This window comes from Mesoplodon bidens, assembly GCF_964165515.1.
Source record: "Mesoplodon bidens genome assembly, chromosome: 11".
Classification (NCBI taxonomy): domain Eukaryota; kingdom Metazoa; phylum Chordata; class Mammalia; order Artiodactyla; family Ziphiidae; genus Mesoplodon; species Mesoplodon bidens.
The window spans coordinates 67887163-67905034 of NC_138167.1; the positions used below are offsets into that span (position 1 = coordinate 67887163).

Here is a 17872-nt window from a genome sequence, read left to right on the forward strand (position 1 = left end):
TTGCCAAAAACAACTCCTACGGTGTGGAAACAGAGAGGTGAAGTGATTTGCCCAAGGTCACATAGCCAGTAAGCAGCAGGGCGGGGGTCTAAACCCTTTCCTGGTTTGGAACCTAAGCCTGTGAACCTTCCACCTGTCCTGCCGCCGCCGAGCCTCCGCCCCAGCCCACCTGGCTGCCCCGGCCCTGGGCTCACCTGCGCTCTTGCCCGAAGAGGCGCTCCACCTCTGCGCGGCCAGGGCTGCGGGTGCGGCCCCCGTTGCTGCACTGGGGCCCTGGCTCCCTCTGCGCCAGCCTCCTGGGTGGGGGCAGGTCGGCCAGCACGGTGTATTCCTCCCTCTCCAAGTTGTGCCTGGTCTCACCCGGGGGCGCCGAGCCCCGGGAGCCCCCCGAGCTGCCTGGTGGAGGTGAGGGTGCCAGGAGCGCTAGGTCACTGGGCGGGTGGCGGGGTGGAGAGGAGGCTCGAGGGGCATCCCGGTGCCCTATGCACACGTGAGGGGGCAGCGCTGGGGAGCCACGCAGAGAGTCGGTGGAGGGGGCCAGGCTCTCCATACTAGTCCCAGTGGGGTCCTGGAAGAAGAGGGAGGGCTCGGGGGCCTGGCGGGGCGGGGACGAGAAGGAGGGTGCATCGCGGTGCCCAATGATTACAGGGCTGGGGATGTGGAGGCGCTCGTGCAGAGAGTCATTGGAGGGGACAAGGCTCTCGGTGCTGGCCCTGGGGAGATCCTGGAACAAGAGGGAGGGCTCTGGGGCTTGGCGCGGCGGGGAGGAGGCCCGGGGTGCATCGCGGTACCCGATACACACAGATGGGGGGAACTGAGGCGGCTCGTGCTGGGGGGACTGGTTCTCAGCATCTGACGTGTCTGGGAGGAAGGGAAAGGGGTCAAATTGGGTGTGGCGGGGGGGTGAGGAAGCCCGAGGGGCATCCCGGTGTCCAATGCATACGGCTGGGGGCATATAGGGGGGGTCATGGTGGGGCGATTCACTCTCAGATGCGTGGGGGTCTGGGAAGAAGGGAAAGGGGTCATGCTGCAAATAGCGAGGAGGCGAGGAGGCTCGAGGGGCATCCCGGTGCCCAATGCACACAGCGCAGGGAGGCTGGGAGGGCTCCGGAGAGGTCTGGGGTGCACCGCGGGTAGCAGGGTGCAGAGGCGAGGAGGTCCGGGAGGCACTGTGGTGGCCTGAGGGGTGGGAGGAGGAAGTGGCCCGGGATGGTGAGTTGTGCTGGGTGGGGTTGGAGGAGGGCTGGGGTGAGTCACGCTGAGCTGGTCTGATGGGAGATGAGGTCTGAGGCCTGTCGCTTTGGGTTGGCCGGAGGGCAATGGATGCCCAGGGAACCTCACTTTGCTTGGAGCGAGATGGGGAAGAGGTTCGGGGGCCATCACCCTGGGTTGGCCGGAGGGGAAAGGAGGCCCATGGAATGTCTTTGTTAGTACGATGGGGAGAGGAATTCCTGGGATTGCTCCGCTGAGAGGAACGATGGGGAGAGGAAGGTCCGGGGTTGTCCCGCTGGGTGCAGCCCTGAGAGGAGGGGCTTCCGGGGTTTTCCCACCGTGAGGAAGAGGATTTGGGATTGTCCCGTTGAGCACAAGAGGTTTTGGGGTTGTCCCTTTGGGTAGAAGGGGTCCTGGGAGTGTTCTGTTGAATACAAGAAGGTCTGGGGTTGTCCCGCTGGGGAGTACAAGCAGGGACAGGAGCTTGAGGACTGTCCTGTTGGGTAGAAGAGGCTCTGGAGTTGTCTTGTTGGGTGGCTCTGGGGGGAAAGGAAACTTGAGGATTATTTCGTTGGGTGGACGAGGTTCTGGGGCTGTCCCGTTGGGCGACTCTTGAGGGAGAGGATGCTCTGGGGGTGTTCCGCTGTGTGGAAGAGGTCTTGGGGGTGTCCGGTTGGGTGGACGAGGTTCTGGGGTTGTCCCGTTGGGCGACTCTTGAGGGAGAGGATGCTCTGGGGGTGTTCCGCTGTGTGGAAGAGGTCTTGGGGGTGTCCTGTTGGGTGGACGAGGTTCTGGGGTTGTCCCGTTGGGCGACTCTTGAGGGAGAGGATGCTCTGGGGGTGTTCCGCTGTGTGGAAGAGGTCCTGGGGGTGTCCTGCTGGGTGGACGAGGTTCTGGGGTTGTCCCGTTGGGCGACTCTTGAGGGAGAGGATGCTCTGGGGGTGTTCCGCTGTGTGGAAGAGGTCTTGGGGGTGTCCTGTTGGGTGGACGAGGTTCTGGGGTTGTCCCGTTGGGCGACTCTTGAGGGAGAGGCTGCTCTGGGGGTGTTCCGCTGTGTGGAAGAGGTCTTGGGGGTGTCCTGTTGGGTGGACGAGGTTCTGGGGTTGTCCCGTTGGGCGACTCTTGAGGGAGAGGATGCTCTGGGGGTGTTCCGCTGTGTGGAAGAGGTCCTGGGGGTGTCCTGCTGGGTGGACGAGGTTCTGGGGTTGTCCCGTTGGGCAATTCGGTGGGGAGAGGAGGCTCTCGGGGTGTCCTGCTGGGTGGACGAGGTTCTGGGGTTGTCCCGTTGGGCAATTCGTGGGGGAGAGGAGGCTCGGGAGGTATCAAGTTGTGTGGAAGCAGAGCGATGGAGAGAGGAAGCCTGGGGGGTGGCACTTCGAGGACCGCTCTGTGGTGTCACGGGAGAGGCCGGGGTCAGCACTGACCGGTGCCGCTCCAAGAAGTACCCGCTTTCTCCCCGGAGCTTCGCCCAGTGCTGTCCGGCGCTTCGGTTCCCACCACCAGAGCCTAGAGAGAGAAGAGGCAGGTTCAAGGTAAGGGCAGAGGTCTAGGCAGCTCCCACAGCCTACCTTTCTTTGTCCCCTGGGACAGATGATTGGGGCAGACCCCACACTGTCTCCTTAGAGGACCCACTGTCCCTATCACACAACTCCACCCCTCTGAGCAAGAGATTGGAGGAGGGCTTAGATGCCGCTCTCAAGCTGAGGTCAGGAATTTGAAAATGAAAACCCGGATGACTCAGTCAAAGTAGGATGGGCTCCAGAGCTGAAGGTCACATAGTCTGGGGGTCCACGAACAAGTCAGAAAAGAGGCAAACTCGTAAAGAGCAGTTTTGAAAATAGTCTGTGAGGGACTTCCCTGGCTGTCCAGTGGTTAAGACTTCGCCTTCCAATGCAGCGGGTGCAGGTTCAATCCCTGGTCGGGGAGCTAAGATCCCACATGCCTTGTGGCCAAAAAACCAAAACATAAAACGGAAGCAATGTTATAACAAATTCAATAAAGACTTTAAAAATAGTCCACATTGTTCTTCCCTGGTGGCACAGTGGTTGGGAGTCCGCCTGCCGATGCAGGGGACACGGGTTCGTGCCCCGGTCCGGGAAGATCCTGCATGCTGCGGAGCGGCTGGGCCTGTGAGCCATGGCCGCTGAGCCTGCGCGTCCGGAGCCTGTGCTCCGCAACGGGAGAGGCCACAACAGTGAGAGGCCCGCGTACCGCAAAAAAAAAAAAAAAAAAAAAAAAAAAGTCCACATAAAAAAACCTTTAAAAAAAAAAGAAAGAAAGAAGAAGAAAATAGCCTGTGTGACTCCAGAGAGGGAGAGCTAGATCGAATAGCAGCTACCAACAAATTTTCATTTCTGTTCTACTTCTTGCAATTGGATTCCGAGAAACTCCCCCCTCTCTTCCAGTGAGACTTGTGTGATCACTCTAAAAATTTCCTTTCGTGAACCAGCAGCATTGGCCTCACCCGAGGTTTTGTTAAGAAATGCAGAATCTCAGGTGCACCCTGGGTACACTGCATCAGAATCACATTTTAATAAGATTCACAGGTGATTTGCATGCACGTTACAGTTTAAGAAGCCCTGATCTGGGCTTCCCTGGTGGCGCAGTGGTTGAGAGTCCGCCTGCCGATGCAGGGGACACGGGTTCGTGCCCCGGTCTGGGAGGATCCCACATGCCGCGGAGCGGCTGGGCCCGTGAGCCATGGCCGCTGAGCCTGTGCGTCCGGAGCCTGTGCTCCGCAACGGGAGAGGCCACAACAGTGAGAGGCCCGCCTACCGAAAAAAAAAAAAAAAAAAAAAAAAAAAAAAAGAAGCCCTGATCTAAGGGATTCATGTAACTTCGCTAATCAGTGACCGCCTCACAACTCCCATCCCCATGAAGGGGCCTCCATGATCATGGTGTCACCCTACACCCCCCTCAGTCCATTGGTCACCAAGCATGTGGTGGCCACCAGCTGTGTGCATGTCCCTGGGCTGGTACTTCAGGAGAGAAGTAACGGGTATTGTGGCCTTGTCTTGAAGGAACCACGACTGCCTTCATTAAAGGCCGCACTTAAGAGTCCCTCTTCTCTGGGGAGTTGCCTGGTGGCCTAGTGGTTGGGATTCTGCACTTTCACTGCCTTGGCCCAGGGTTCAGTCCCTGGTGGGGGAACTGAGATCCCACAAGCCACGCAATGCAGCCAAAAAAACAAAAATTGGAAAGCCTCTTCTCACACTTTGAAACCTCTGCCTCCTCCAAACTCTCTGAGCTGGTGTCACTGAATTCTGAGTTTCCAGCACCCATCAAGGAACTGGAACCACGCACACAGCAGCACTTAAAATTTGGGCTGTTGGGAATTCTCTGGAGGTCCAGGGGTTGGGACTTGGCGCTTTCACTGCCGAGACCGGGATCTAGGATCTCGCAAGACGGTGATTCGGCCAAAAAAAAAATTTGCCTTGTGGTTGCCTGATGGTCTGATGCCCCACGACGTTCCAAATCTGCACGTTCCTCTCATCCACCTCTTCCCACCTCCCCGCTCTCAGCCACCCTCCTTTCTCACCTGGATGGTTGCAATAGCCCCCCAACAATGTGCACTCTGGGCCCAAGGTCATCACCCATCCAGGGAGATCCCTTCCAAAAGCAAATCTAGCTAGATCACCCCTGCTTACAAGGAGAAACGAAAAGCTGTCACAGATGGGAGAAAACTGGAAGACATGGTAACTAAACGCAATGTGGGATCCTGGATTGGATCCTGCAACATAAAAGGGACATTTGTGGAAAAACGGTGAATCCAAAGAAAGTCTGTAGTTTAGTTAGTAGTATTGTTATCAGTGTTAATTTCTTAATTTTGATAATTGGGTTATGGTTATGTAAGATGTCAACACTGGGAAAACCCAGGTAAGGGGTATAATGGAAACTCTATACTATCCTTGCAACTCTTCTAAAAGATTTTAAAAAAATGCAAAAACTTCAGGGGCTCCCATCTGCACTTGGAATAAAATCCAGGCATTTCCCATGTCTGGCAAGGCTCTGCCTGCCCCCACCGGCCTCCCAGCTCCCTGTGGGTAGAGGCCTCGCCTTCTTGTTTACTACTGTGTCTACTGGGCTTAGGAAAGTGTCTAGCACACCATAAGTGAGCAATAATATCGTGCCATCACCTTCCAGCTCTAAGTTGCACCTCGTCCTGGAGTCTTCCCACCCTTTGAGCATGTGCACTGGCTGAGATGGCATTTACCACTACTCCCAGTGGCTCACAGCTGGGTCAGCACCCCCAGCCCCGGTTTCTTCCCTTTCCCACCCATCACAAGCATCCCTTGGAGCCTGGCCCACCCAGGATCTAACTTCATTCCTGCAGCCCCCTTAGTGAGCACACAGGGCAGGCTATGCAGATGTTCTAGGGCATCTGTGTTTTGTCCCTCAGCTAGCCAGGCTCGGCACAGCCTGCCCCACGGAGTGTGTCTGCAAACTGAGAGGTGCCCCGAGAGGGATGTCAAGGCATTCCCAACATCTTGGACTTGGCTAATTCCCCCCAGGCCTTGGCCTCCTGCTGCAATTTGGGAACCTGCCGCCAGGTGGACAGTGGTGACTGCCTTTGATCAAGCAGGTCACATAGTGAGGGTCCCCCCACCCCACGGCCCTTGTGTTTAAGAGCAAGAAAGCAGGGATTTAGTACAAAATCCCACCACCTCTCAGGCCATTCACACTGGGGAGGCACTTCTTCCCATACACGCTCTCCCCAGGACCTGATAGGGCAGGGCAGTGGAGGCTGGGGTGCTGACAAGATCTGATGAATGTTTTTAAAGGATGGCTCAGCTCCTGGGGGCAGAATGGACTAAAGGGGCCTGGCAGAAACAGGAGATCTGAAGGCGCTGTGGCAATAACCCCTGGTTTGGTCAGGGAGCAGTGGTAAAGATGGTAAAAAGGAGACATATTTGGGGTGTGTTTTGGGGGTGCTGACCAGAATTGCTGCTGATTGGATATAAAGGGTGAGGAAAGAGGAATCAGGATAACACGAGATTTGGGAACTGAGCCTCCAGATGGGTGGAGACATAGAACAGACTGGAGGAGGAACAGGTTGCTAGTGGCTCCCAACACCGCTCTCCTCTGCACCCCCTTCTCCTACACGCCACATGCTCCTATCACCCCATCTTTCTTCTCTCCTCGAACCTGCCGCCTCTGCCTGCTCCTTAAGGCTCTGCACTGGCTCTTCCTTCTGTTTCTGAACTTAGATCTCAGCTATAATGTCGCCTCCCCAGAGAGGCCCTCCCTGTCCACTGGCCACTTGCTCTCCAAAAATCAGTTCCCACTCCCTTGGACTTGGAAAAGATGCCATGTCCTCCCCCGTGCAACACATGGGGGCACATAGCCAGTTTGCCCCATGCTGGGATGCTGAGCGGCCACTTGGTTAAGGCGGTGTCTGCCAGATCTTCCCATCCTAAGGGTGCCTTTTCCCTCTGTAATCGATACGTAATCTGAGGGGCGATACTCTGAGACCGTGTGAATATACTGTTCCCCGACAACCCTTCACCCAGGAATTTAGCATCAGCCGGTGATTCATGCCTAAACCAGTTCTCACTACAGTGGCTGCAACAGTCTCTTAAACTGCAAAAGTCTCCTCTGCCTCGCCCTGCTTCAATTAATCCTTCACACCTTGCCCTAGTGAAATTCTTAAGGCACAGGACCAATTACATCACTCCCCTTCGCAAAAACCTCCTGTGGCTCCCTGCTACTTACAAAAGAAAGTCCAGACTCCTTGGCTAGACTCTTGAGGCCCTGCATGGTCTGGCCCAACTATATACCACCATCTCTGCTAAAGCTGTGCATACCAGGATACTCCCTTTTCACACCTCCATGCCTTTACCCAGCTGTTTCCTCAGCTACAGTGCCACGTCCAAAAGGTGTTCCTCTGAGTAGTCCTTCCTTGGCTGGAATGAAGCTCTTTCTCCCCGGACCCCGGACCCACCCCGACCCTCACCCCCAGCCCTTCTCACAACCCTGCACAGCTGTTTCTGCCCTTCCTCTGTCCTGAGCTGCTGTTTGTCATCTCCCATCTGTTTGCTTTACTAGATGATGAGCTTTTCGGGGCAGGGACCATGTCTGTCTCCTCCTGAATGCCCAAGGTATCTAGCATCAGGTCTTACACATGGTTACTGCTCATGTGTTTGATGATTGAATGCTACAGGAGTCGTAGGAAGCCAAGACTGCCTCCTGGGGTTAAGACATGGTTGTCCCACCCCACATCTCCAAATCCTGATGATGCTGAAGACACAGACCAGGAGGCAACACAGTGCAGTAGTGATGGAGGGCCCAAACTTTGGGGGTCCAGCATCCTGGGTTCACATACCAGCGAGACGCTGACCAGTGTCATGGGCATCTGTGGGCTTGGCCTGACCAGCAGCCTTCTGCCTTTCTCTGGAAACAACACCTCCTTGATTTCCTTTGGGCCACCTCCTCTCTTCCACTCTCAGACCATGAAGTTTGAACAGGGGGTTGATCCCATCCCTGATCTCCAGTTTGGGCACATGACTCATGCTGGGTCCCAGGGAGAACCCTTCGTGGGACTTTAGCTATATCTACAGGGAAGACTGTGCCCGCTCACTGTGGGAATTGAAAATTAGGTAGGATACAGCCTGATACCGCTGCTACGCATCCTGCCACCATCAGGGGAGGATCTGAGAATGAAGCCAACACAGAAGAAAGAGCAGAGACCAGATTTCTGATGCCATTTGCACACCTGGATCCAGCCATGCCCGAAGGCATTCCTCTAGACTTTTACTCGGCCAGTTTCCATCACTTGCAGCCTGAAGATCCTGACCCACCAGTTGCAAGATGATGTATTTAAAGCAGATTGCATGGCACACTGTCTGCTCCATAATTATATGGGGACTGTTACTATTATTAAGACTCAAGCTGTCAAAGTAAGATGTATCCAGGGGCCCACGCGGCCAGAGAAATGGTTATCTGGTTCCCAGGCCCCTGGCCATCACCACACTTGTGGTCACAGGGACCAAGCTGGCCTGGCAGAAGGTACTCACCCTCCTTTCTCTGGCCTGCAGTGTCTCCTCCTACAGGGGACCGGGTGAGGAGAGGAGGAGCCCTTCGGGCACTGTCAGCCCTTGGCCCCTCCTGTGGCTTCCGTGGGATCATCACGGTGAACTTGTCCCCACTGGGGGCCTCCTCTTGCCTCTCAACAGTGTCCCAGTCCTGCCAGGGAAGGGGAGGAGAAAGCCTGTTTGGAGAGCAAGGAGAGAGAGCCCAGGGCCTGCACTCCCAGCATGAGATGGACAGATGGAAGGGAAGGGAATTGACGTTGCAAGAGCACCTGCTGTATGCTCAGGACTGTGCTGGGCCCTTTGAAGGTGTGAACTCAGCGAATGTTCAATCAACCCTGTGCAGTAGGTATGTCCCTTGGTGCTAAGAACTTGCCCAAAGTCACACAGCTGGGAAATGGTTTATATGGGAGGGGACTTGAACCCAGGGTAGTCAGACTCCGTGTGGTAGGAGGGCCTTCGAATAGCGGCCCCTGCCCCAGAGACACCCCCAGGATCCAGAGAGAAGTAGGTGAGTTCAAAGTCTAGCCCCAGGGGCTTTCCTGGTGGCGCGGTGGTTAAGAATCCTCCTGCCAATGCAAGGGACACGGGTTTGAGCCCTGGTCCGGGAAGATTCCACATGCCGCGGAGCAACTAAGCCCATGCAACACAACTACTGAACCCGCATGCCACAACTACTGAAGCCCACGCACCTAGAGCCTGTGCTCCGCAACAAGAGAAGCCACAGCAATGAGAAGCCCGCGCACCACATTGAAGAGTAGCCCCCGTTCACCAAAACTAGAGAAAGCCTGTGCGCAGCAACAAAGACCCAGTGCAGCCAAAAATAAATAAATAAATAAATTTATAATAACAAAAAAAACCCCAAAGTCTAGCCCCACCACTTCCCAGATGTGTGGCCTCAAGTAAGTCACTTCCCTTCTTTGAGCCTCAGATTTCTTGCCCCAAAACAGGGACATAAAATTCTCCACCTCAGAGTGGGGTGGTGAGCCTTCCTGAGACAATGCCTGCAGGGCTGGGTTGTTTTATTCTGAGTCTTATCACTTCCCCCTGGGGTCTCCTGGATAGCCTGCCTCTTCTGTCCTGGAACAACCCTTTGAGGGTCGCATGTCCCAAGAAGTTCCCCTGAGTCTCCTCTTCTCCTGGCTAAATAGCCCCCGCCCTTGCCAGGCCCCACAGCCTGCTCCCTTTCCTCTGACCCTCAGAGATCTATGCCAGGGCTGGTCATGGGGCTGAGCAGTGTGTGACCAGGGCAGGGCCTAGGTCCAGTCCCACTCTTGATCTGGATACCACACCCAATATCCCGGCCCTCCGTGAACTGAGAGCTTTTGGCGGCTGGAGCCCGTTGATGATTCATGGGGAGCTCACTGTCAACTGAAACACCTGCTTCCATCTTTTCATAGCCAGACCCTCAGCCCCCTGCGCTGGCCCTGCAGAGCCCCCGGCCCCTCCCAGGTGCACGGTCTGGGGCAGCCCAACATGCTGGCTAAGGCTCCAGAGGACCTCGGCTCCGTTCCCTGTTGTGAGAGGCTCAGCCCCGTCTGGGGGTTTGTGTGGGACCCCAGGGCTGGCCCAGGGGCAGACACCTGCTCTTGCCCTGGCCTCCCGCCCCCCTCTCACCACGGAGGACGAGTCGCTGGTATCATCAGGGGCTTCGCAGTCAGGGCTGGAGCTGGTGCCAGAGTCAGCGCTCTCGTTGAAGCTGCCGCACAGGGAGGAGGCCAGGCCCTCCAGGTAGGGTGCTGCCTCAGGTTCCTGGCTCCTGGGGGTGGCTGTGAGGCCCTCTGCAGGGAGCCCTGCTGATGGGCCCCTGGGAGAGGAGACAGACCCGTGACTTTTTCCCTCAAAGTGATGGGAATTAAGGAGTAACACCCTACCACCACCCAGGTGCACACACACCTCACTTTTGAGTGGAGGAGGGAGCTAACACTGAGGGCTGCCTGTGCTCTGCCCTTCACGTGGGCTGCCTCGTTTAGCTCCAACAGCCTCCCTTCGAAGTGAGTGTAAAGATTCCCATTTTACAGATGAAGAAACTGAGGCTCAGAGAGGTCAAGGGACTGGCCAAGGTCACAGAGCTAGGAAAAGGCAGAGATGCACTGTGAACCAGGGCTGTGGCCTCAGCCCCCACCATGTTACTGGAGCAGGAGAGAGGACCCCAAGCTCAGTAAGACTAAGACAGAATCATGCTGGGCTAATAGGGGGCTTTGAGAGGGAGCAGGGCTCCAGGGGCAGTGACAGGGCCACCGGTCTGAACGCCAAGGGAGGGAGCCGTAGAGAAAGCCCTGCTTTAAAGAAGCCAGTAGGTTAGAGCTGGCAGTATCCCCAAAAAGTGACCCACAATGGACACCAAGGGGGGAAAGTGGTGGGGAGGTGTGATGAACTGGGAGATCAGGATTGATGTATATACACAAATATGTATAAAATGGATAACTAATAAGAACCTGCTGTATAAAAAATAAATAAAATTCTAAAATTAAAAAAAAAAAAAGAGTGACCCACAAATTGGCCTATGAGACAGAAATGAGTGATGACCCTTAAAAGAGGTCTGTGGTCAAATAAGTTTGAGACATATTACACTCTTCTCCTACCTTCCCCACCCAAAAGCACAGTGCATGCTAGCAAACTAAAAGCTCTGACAAGTCGTGCAAAAACGATATTCAAATTTGTTTACACCAGACTTTCTGAAACATATTTGATGGCAGAGCTGTTTTTTGTTTTTTTAAAATAATGCCTACCTATGAGGAACACATGTTCGCAAAACAATGCTGATTTGATTCAATCCCTCTTCTTTCTTAAACAGGGAAACTGAGGTATAAAAAGAGGGAATAACCTGCCCAAGGTCCCACAACCCATCAGGGAAGGAGCTGAAGCTGGAACCCAGGTTTCTAGACCCTCAGCCATGCCCTCCCAAGGCACCATGGCCCCAAAGAGGGACTTCGGTCCAACTCAGGCCCCGGGTTGGAGGGAATTCCAGAGCCTAGGGGTGGTGCATGGTCAGGTAGGTGGGTGATAAAAAGCGCCCCTGGGTGCTGAGACTGTTTAATCTTTTAAAGCTGTGCAAAGGGAACCAGGAAATGTGAGTGGGCTGTGGGCCATGCCCACTGCAGGGTGGGTGCACAGCTGCTCCATCCCCTGAGCTAGGGCCCATGGAACATGCCCACTGCTGCCTGTACCCAGGCTGAGTGGACTGACCATGTGACCCACGCCAGCAGCCATCACAGACGGAGGCTGCCATCATGAAGGGGTGTGGGGTGGGATGGGTGAGGGCATCCAACCCCGGGAGACCCTCCTCAGGCCCCAGGGTTCTACCCACCTCTCAGGCCCTGGCCCAAGGCCTGAACCCACCACAGACTGGCAGTTGGAGGTCGAGGCACCGAGCGGGTCCTCAGGGGCGGCCGGGCGGCGGGGCAGGTCGCAGTAGGGCGCCTCAGCACTTGGAGGGCTCCCGGGCTCCTGAGACAGAGTTGGAGAGGAGGCAGCTCGTCACCCACGTGGGGGCTCCCCTCCCCCTGTGCAGCCCCTCCCCCCACCAGGCGGTGTGGAAGAGTCTCCAGACAGCTCCTCCTGGGATCTCCACTTCTCAGGGAGAGCTGTCCATCAGACTGGAAGTGCTCCTTGGGACCCAAGCTGGGGGCTGGCAGAGGTACAGGGTATGTGCATGCGCACATGTCTACAGGTATGTGTTCGTATAAATTCCTGCGTGTGTGCAAGTATGCTCATGTGCACGCATGTGTATGCATGTCTGGTGGGTACACTGATGCGTCTGTTTGCATAAGTGCATGTACTTTTATTTATATGTGTTTATAAACACACGCATTAGCATACCCACCTGACTTGTGTACACAAGCAAGCACCTGTGTGTCGGCACATATGTATGAGTATGTGCCTGAGGATGTGAAGTGCACAAAAGGATCCAAAAGGGTCTTCTATCACCACCAGAACACAAGGATGAGGAGGGAGAGGGAGGATTAAGCTAGCCCGGAGAATGAAGGAAAATGTCTGAGGCAGGAAGAGGTAGTCTGAGGGAGGAGGAGATGGGAAGGAAGACCTTGGAGAAAAGGAGAGATGTGCGCTCCTAAAGGAGGGCCAGGGGGCTCCAGGGCTGGAAGGTCAAGGCTCCAGGGGTTGGGGGCAGGGCCCCTGAGCTGACTGAGGGTTTCTCTCTCCCTCCTGCCCTGAGCAGGGCCACACCTGCGAAGGCTGGTGCTGGGCTCACCCGGGGGGAATGGCTGCTCGCCCGCGGGAAGGCCCCCCCATTCCTCCTCACCTCCCAGGGTGGCAGGGCCCTCCCTCTGGTGAGGGGGACAGCGGCCACGGCACCCTGCACCCCGCCTCCTCTCAGATTACCTGGGCGGCGGGCTCCGGCAGTGGCGGCTGGCGGCTGTCAGCACCCTCGTCCCCGGGGGGCTCCAACTCAGGCCCCCACGCTGCTGCCCTCCCAGGCCCCGACTCTGGGCCGAGGCGGTGGCAGCCGAGGCAGTGGAAACCTTAGAGGGGCCGGCTGCGGGAGCAGGGGCCCCTCATTACTGTTTCATAAGCCGGGGCCCAGCCAAGAACAATGCAGGACATGAAACCGCAGGAACCCGATCCTCGCGGCTCACCTGAGAGCAGGGCCGGGCGGGGGCCTGGGCACGGGCTCCCTGGGGACCTTGGAGCCCAGAACCGGGGTGGAGGCCACAGCCTGGCCACAGCCCTGGGGTGGGCACAGAGTCTCCGGGTTCCAAGAAGGCCGCCACTCTGGGACCTGGGCAGTGCCAAGGAGTGGGGCTGGGGTGTCTGCCGCGCCATCCAAGCCAGAGAAGGAAGGCCCATCTGGATTCAGTTTCGCCCCCTGCCCGGGAGCCAGATTCTGATCAGCGCTCCATAGCGGGAGGTGTCAGATCTGCAGCCCGGCCTGGCGCCTTGGCTACCCTGGGGACCTTGCCGCGTGAATGAGGAGGGAGCGGCACCCTGGGCATCATCAAGGGGTCCCAGCCCAGCTGGGCCCAGTAGGAGCCCCAGCCTGTCGTGGTACCTCCTCCCTGCTTTCACCTCCAGCCCCCGTCACTACCCACCATCCACACGAGTAGGCCCAGCAACTAATCCCCAGCTCTGATTTCCTGTCTGGCGGGTCAGCACGGGCTCTGGCCTCAGACAGTCATCAAGCCCAATCCCGGCGCCTCCACTTCCCAGCTGGGTGACCTCAGCCCAGTGACTTCCCTCTCTGAGCCTCGTTTCCTCATCTACAAAACGGAGGTGATTAATGGACCCACTCCCTAGGGGTGTTATGAGAATTAAATGAGTTAATATGAGTAAAAGGGCTTAGAACACCACCAGGTCTGTACATCTTAAATATAATAAATAATGTAAAAACATTCAATAGAATTTTATTAGTGTTAAATCAATAAAATGTTAAAGACACTTAAGAATAGATGCATTGAAAAGGAATGTGTGGGGCCTGGCATACAGCAAGACCCTCCCCCCTCCATCGAGAACCTGGCCATGACCTGGTCAAGGTTGTGTGATTTCCAGGGATAAACCCTCCTCACACCTCCCAGCCTGGGAGACTCAGCTGAGAGCAGAGCAGAGATGCATCCAGAGCCCAGGATCATAGAGGAGCTGGAGCAAGCTTCTGGGAAAGGTTTGCTCTGTGACCTGGGGCCCTTTCTGCATTTTCTTTCTTCCTTATTTTTTCCTTTTTTAATATATTATTTATTTATTTATTTTTGGCTGCATTGGGTCTTCGTTGCTGTGTGCGGGCTTTCTCTAGTTGCAGTGAGCAGGGGCTACTCTTCAATGCAGTGCACAGGCTTCTCATTGCGGTGGCTTCTCTTGTGGAGCGTGGGCTCTAGGCGCACAGGCTTCAGTAGTTGTGGCACATGGGCTCAGTAGTTGTGGCTCACGGGCTTAGTTGCTCCACGGCATGTGGGATCTTCCCAGACCAGGGCTCGAACCCATTTCCCCTGCATCGGCAGGCGGATTCTTAACCACTGCACCACCAGGGAAGCCCCTGCATTTTCTAACATAGGTGAAGATGTCAGAACTGGCTCTAGCCCCAGGTGATACCTTTATCAGGCCCCTCAGGGATGAGTGTGTGCTGGAGTGTAATTAAGGATCTGGCTGGGGGGATTTTTTTTTTTTTTTGCGGTACACGGGCCTCTCACTGTTGTGGCCTCTCCCATTGTGGAGCATAGGCTCCGGACGCGCAGGCTCAGCGGCCATGGCTCACGGGCCCAGCCGCTCAGTGGCATGTGGGATCTTCCCGGACCAGGGCACGAACCCATGTCCCCTGCATCGGCAGGTGAACTCTCAACCACTGGGCCACCAGGGAAGCCCGGGTATGCTTTTTTAACACACAGATTTTGGGACTCTACGTGTTTGAAACTGCTCATCCATGAGCAGGACTTTCATGAGCACCAGATCCTGATGACTTGAAAGCCTCCATCTCCTGCAGAGGTCTGGCTCCTGAGCTCCTCATATTAAGTAAACTCCTCTCATCTCCAGTGCATCCCCCAGGCACCTCCCACTCACCACCCCAAACAACTCCAAACGGGCCTCCCATTCCAAGAACCCTGCCACAGAAAATAACACAGCAGTCAGCCATGTTCCAGCCCCTCCACGTTACTCAGTTACCAAATCCTTTAGATTCTCCTATTCAGTTAGTTCTGAAATGTGTCCTTTGTCTCCATCTCAAAATCTCCAGCATCAGGGACTTCCCTGGTGCTCCAGTGGTTAAGACTCCATGCTTCCAATGCACAGGGCCTGGGTTCAATCCCTGGTTGGGGAACTAAAATCCCACATACCGCAACTAAGCCCGCGTGCCACAACTAGAGAAGCCCGCGTGCCGCAATGAAGACCCAGTGCAGCCAAAATAAAATTAGTTAATTAAAAAAAAAGTCTCTGTCACTTCTGATATGAGTAACTGCACTTTTTCCTCATTGGTTACCTTGTTCCCTCTCACTCCCTGCTGTCCATTCTCTGTCCTGCAGTCAGAGTGACTTCTGAAAATGCAAATCTGATCACATCACTCTCCTGTTTAAAATCTTTAGTGGCTCCCCATGCCTCTCAGGAAAAAGTCCAAGGTTCTCAGCATGTCCACAAGTCCCCACAGGCCGGTGAGACCCAGCCCCCACCCCATTCTCCATCCTTGGCTTCTCTCCACCCTCCAGTGTGCCTCCTTTCTGCCTCAGGGGCTTTGCACTTACTGTTCCCTTCCTCTCCTCTTACCCCAACTTCACTGGCGATGCCCTCATAGCCCTTACCAAGCAGCTAAAGTATCATTTCCTTGGAGAAACATTCCCCGAATGCCCTATCATTTACCCTCATGCCACTTGCTGTTCCTTTACAACATTTATCACAACCATGATTAAAAAATTATTTGCATGATTACTTTCTTAGTCTCCATTTCTCTTGCTAGACTACAAGCCCATGAACCAGGAGCTGTGTCTGCTCTATTTGTCACTGTTTCCCCAATATCTAGCATAATGCCTGGCACATTTTAAGCACCGATTCAATATATGTGAACACATGAGCTGGCCCAAGGTCTCAGCTGGGAAGTGGTGGGACTGAGACTAGAACCCAGACCTGTCTGAATCCAAGCTTCTCCTCCTGTTCCAGGCTTGCCATCTCCCCACCCATCGGGAGAAGGTCATTTGCAATGGGAGATGGACTCATAGGGATTTCAGGCAACTGCTCCCTGAACTTGGGGGTGAGGGTAGGGGAGCTGTTTTTGGAGGTATCAGGACAGGTAGAAAAGAATCTCCCAGGTTTATTTTTCTGGTCGGGAAGGAGGAAGAAAGGAAACGAATGTGTATCGAATTAGCCACATGTGACTTGGGCTAAGCAGGGCCAGATGCCCTGGGTGAGAAGACTTGTTGCCCCACTTTACCCATTAGGAGAGTGAAACCAGAGCAGTCAATGGCCCAAGGTCACACAGCGGGTAAATGGCAAACCTAGGACTGGAACTCTGGTCTGCTTGGCTCCAAAGCTGAACAGTAACTCCCTTATAATGGCCACCTCTTAGAGGCTAATGCCTGCATGGAGATGGCGGCCAGGCTCAAGGGGAGCCTCAAGTCTCACTGAGAATGACAGAGCCATGAGGGGGTTAAGGCTGCAGCGCCCTTGGAGATTCACAGTCCCGTGCTCCTCATAGCTCTGGGTTTACTTGGACCAGGGCTTAGCCTGAAACCTCATCCATCCATCACTAAGTGAGAAAATGCCTCCCCTTTCACTCCTTCAGTACCTTCAAGGAGAAAGTCTCCAGGGGATGTGGGGTCTCTTTAATGGCTAACACCTACCAATCTCCCTTTTTAACAGAGAGACAGCAGGGCTCAGGCTCAGAACCTTTAGCTGACAACACTCTCTAGTTAGAATTTAGTGACATTTCTGGGTTGGTTTTTTTTCCTTCTTTTATTCTTTCCTTTGAACCTTCTATATAAAGAATATGATTCTAGTTTTCTATTTGTGGTGGTGATGTAAAGTTTTGTTTTAATATAAGTGAAAAAATGCGTATTGATTTAATGGACAGTATGGTAAGTAATAGGTTATATGAGGCTTGGCAAAAAAAATCATAAGAGCAGGAGGAGAATAACTGGCACTTGGGAAGCATTAACATGGTCCCACCACCTCATTGTACAGACTGGGAAAACTGAGGCTCTGACCACAAGGAAGGTCAGTGTCTGAGTTCAGCTGCAAGTTAGTGGCCCAGCCAGGCACCCCCATCACAGACTCCCCTGTCCCAAACCACCACTCAGGAAAGCCTGCCCACCTGATGCCTTGCTCTGTGGGCCTCCTCAGGGTGGAAGCAGTTTTGACAGCATCTCTGGGCAAGCACATTAGCTTCAAAGTGTTCACAGGGGGCATTCCCAGCCACCCCCTCCATATCAGTTGAATCAGGCCAGGGCAGCTCCTGCAATCCGATGGTGGGGCCTGGGAAGAATTAGGGGTGGAGGGGAGGCAAAGACCAGCTGACTGGCTGGCAGCCCACCCGGACTCCAGCCCCAGCTTGCCCCCAGACAGCCAAGGACCAATGAAATGAGGTTATCCATCAATTCTTTCACCTGTTCACTTATTCACTCAACAGACACTCATTAAGCACCTCCTAAGCACCAGGCACTCTGCCAAACATTTGACATGTGATTTCTAGTCTACTGCAGTGCTGCTCAAAGTGTATTTTGAGGACCCTGCATTAGACTCAGCTGAGCTGCTCATAAAATGCATATTCCCAGTTCCTTCCCTGATCCACCCAGCCAGAATCTCTGGAGGTGAGGCACTTATACAAGGCATTTATACAATGCACTTTATACATGTCTCCTAGGTGATTCCAATGCACCCCAAAGTTTGAGTACCCTTGCCTTACAGTTATCCTGCATTGTTGATCAAATTAATGCCAATTTCAGATGAGGCAACTAAGTCTCAGAGATTCCATAACTTGTTCAAAGTCCCAGTGGCTGAACTGGATTCAAACCCAGTCTTTGTGCCTCCCCATCCTCTCAGAGGTGGGCGTGAGGGACACTGGATCACACTGCCAACTCACGCAGGTCCCTTGGGAAACATTGAGAGTGAGGCAAGTGGCCAGCCAGGTATTTTCAGAATTGAGGACAAAATCATGGATGAAAGTGAACATAAGGTCACACTGCAAGTCTGGCAGAGCTCAG

General features: G+C 54.7%; 1 protein-coding gene across 4 annotated transcripts in view; it reads right to left on the reverse strand.

Moving 5' to 3' along the window:
* TRIOBP (TRIO and F-actin binding protein) overlaps positions 1–17872 on the reverse strand; it is a gene marked incomplete at its 5' end in the record, with an annotated part of 59242 nt that overhangs the window by 40444 nt on the left and 926 nt on the right. For 3 of the 4 annotated variants that reach the window (XM_081250175.1, XM_081250173.1, XM_081250176.1), the window contains 5 exons: positions 195–2718; positions 8226–8394; positions 9858–10047; positions 11551–11690; positions 16984–17144. In XM_081250175.1, coding sequence (XP_081106301.1) covers positions 195–2718; positions 8226–8394; positions 9858–10047; positions 11551–11690; positions 16984–17097 — 3137 coding nt within the window. The remainder of the gene's footprint in view (positions 1–194; positions 2719–8225; positions 8395–9857; positions 10048–11550; positions 11691–16983; positions 17145–17872) is intronic. The other variant, XM_081250174.1, reaches the window with a different exon arrangement.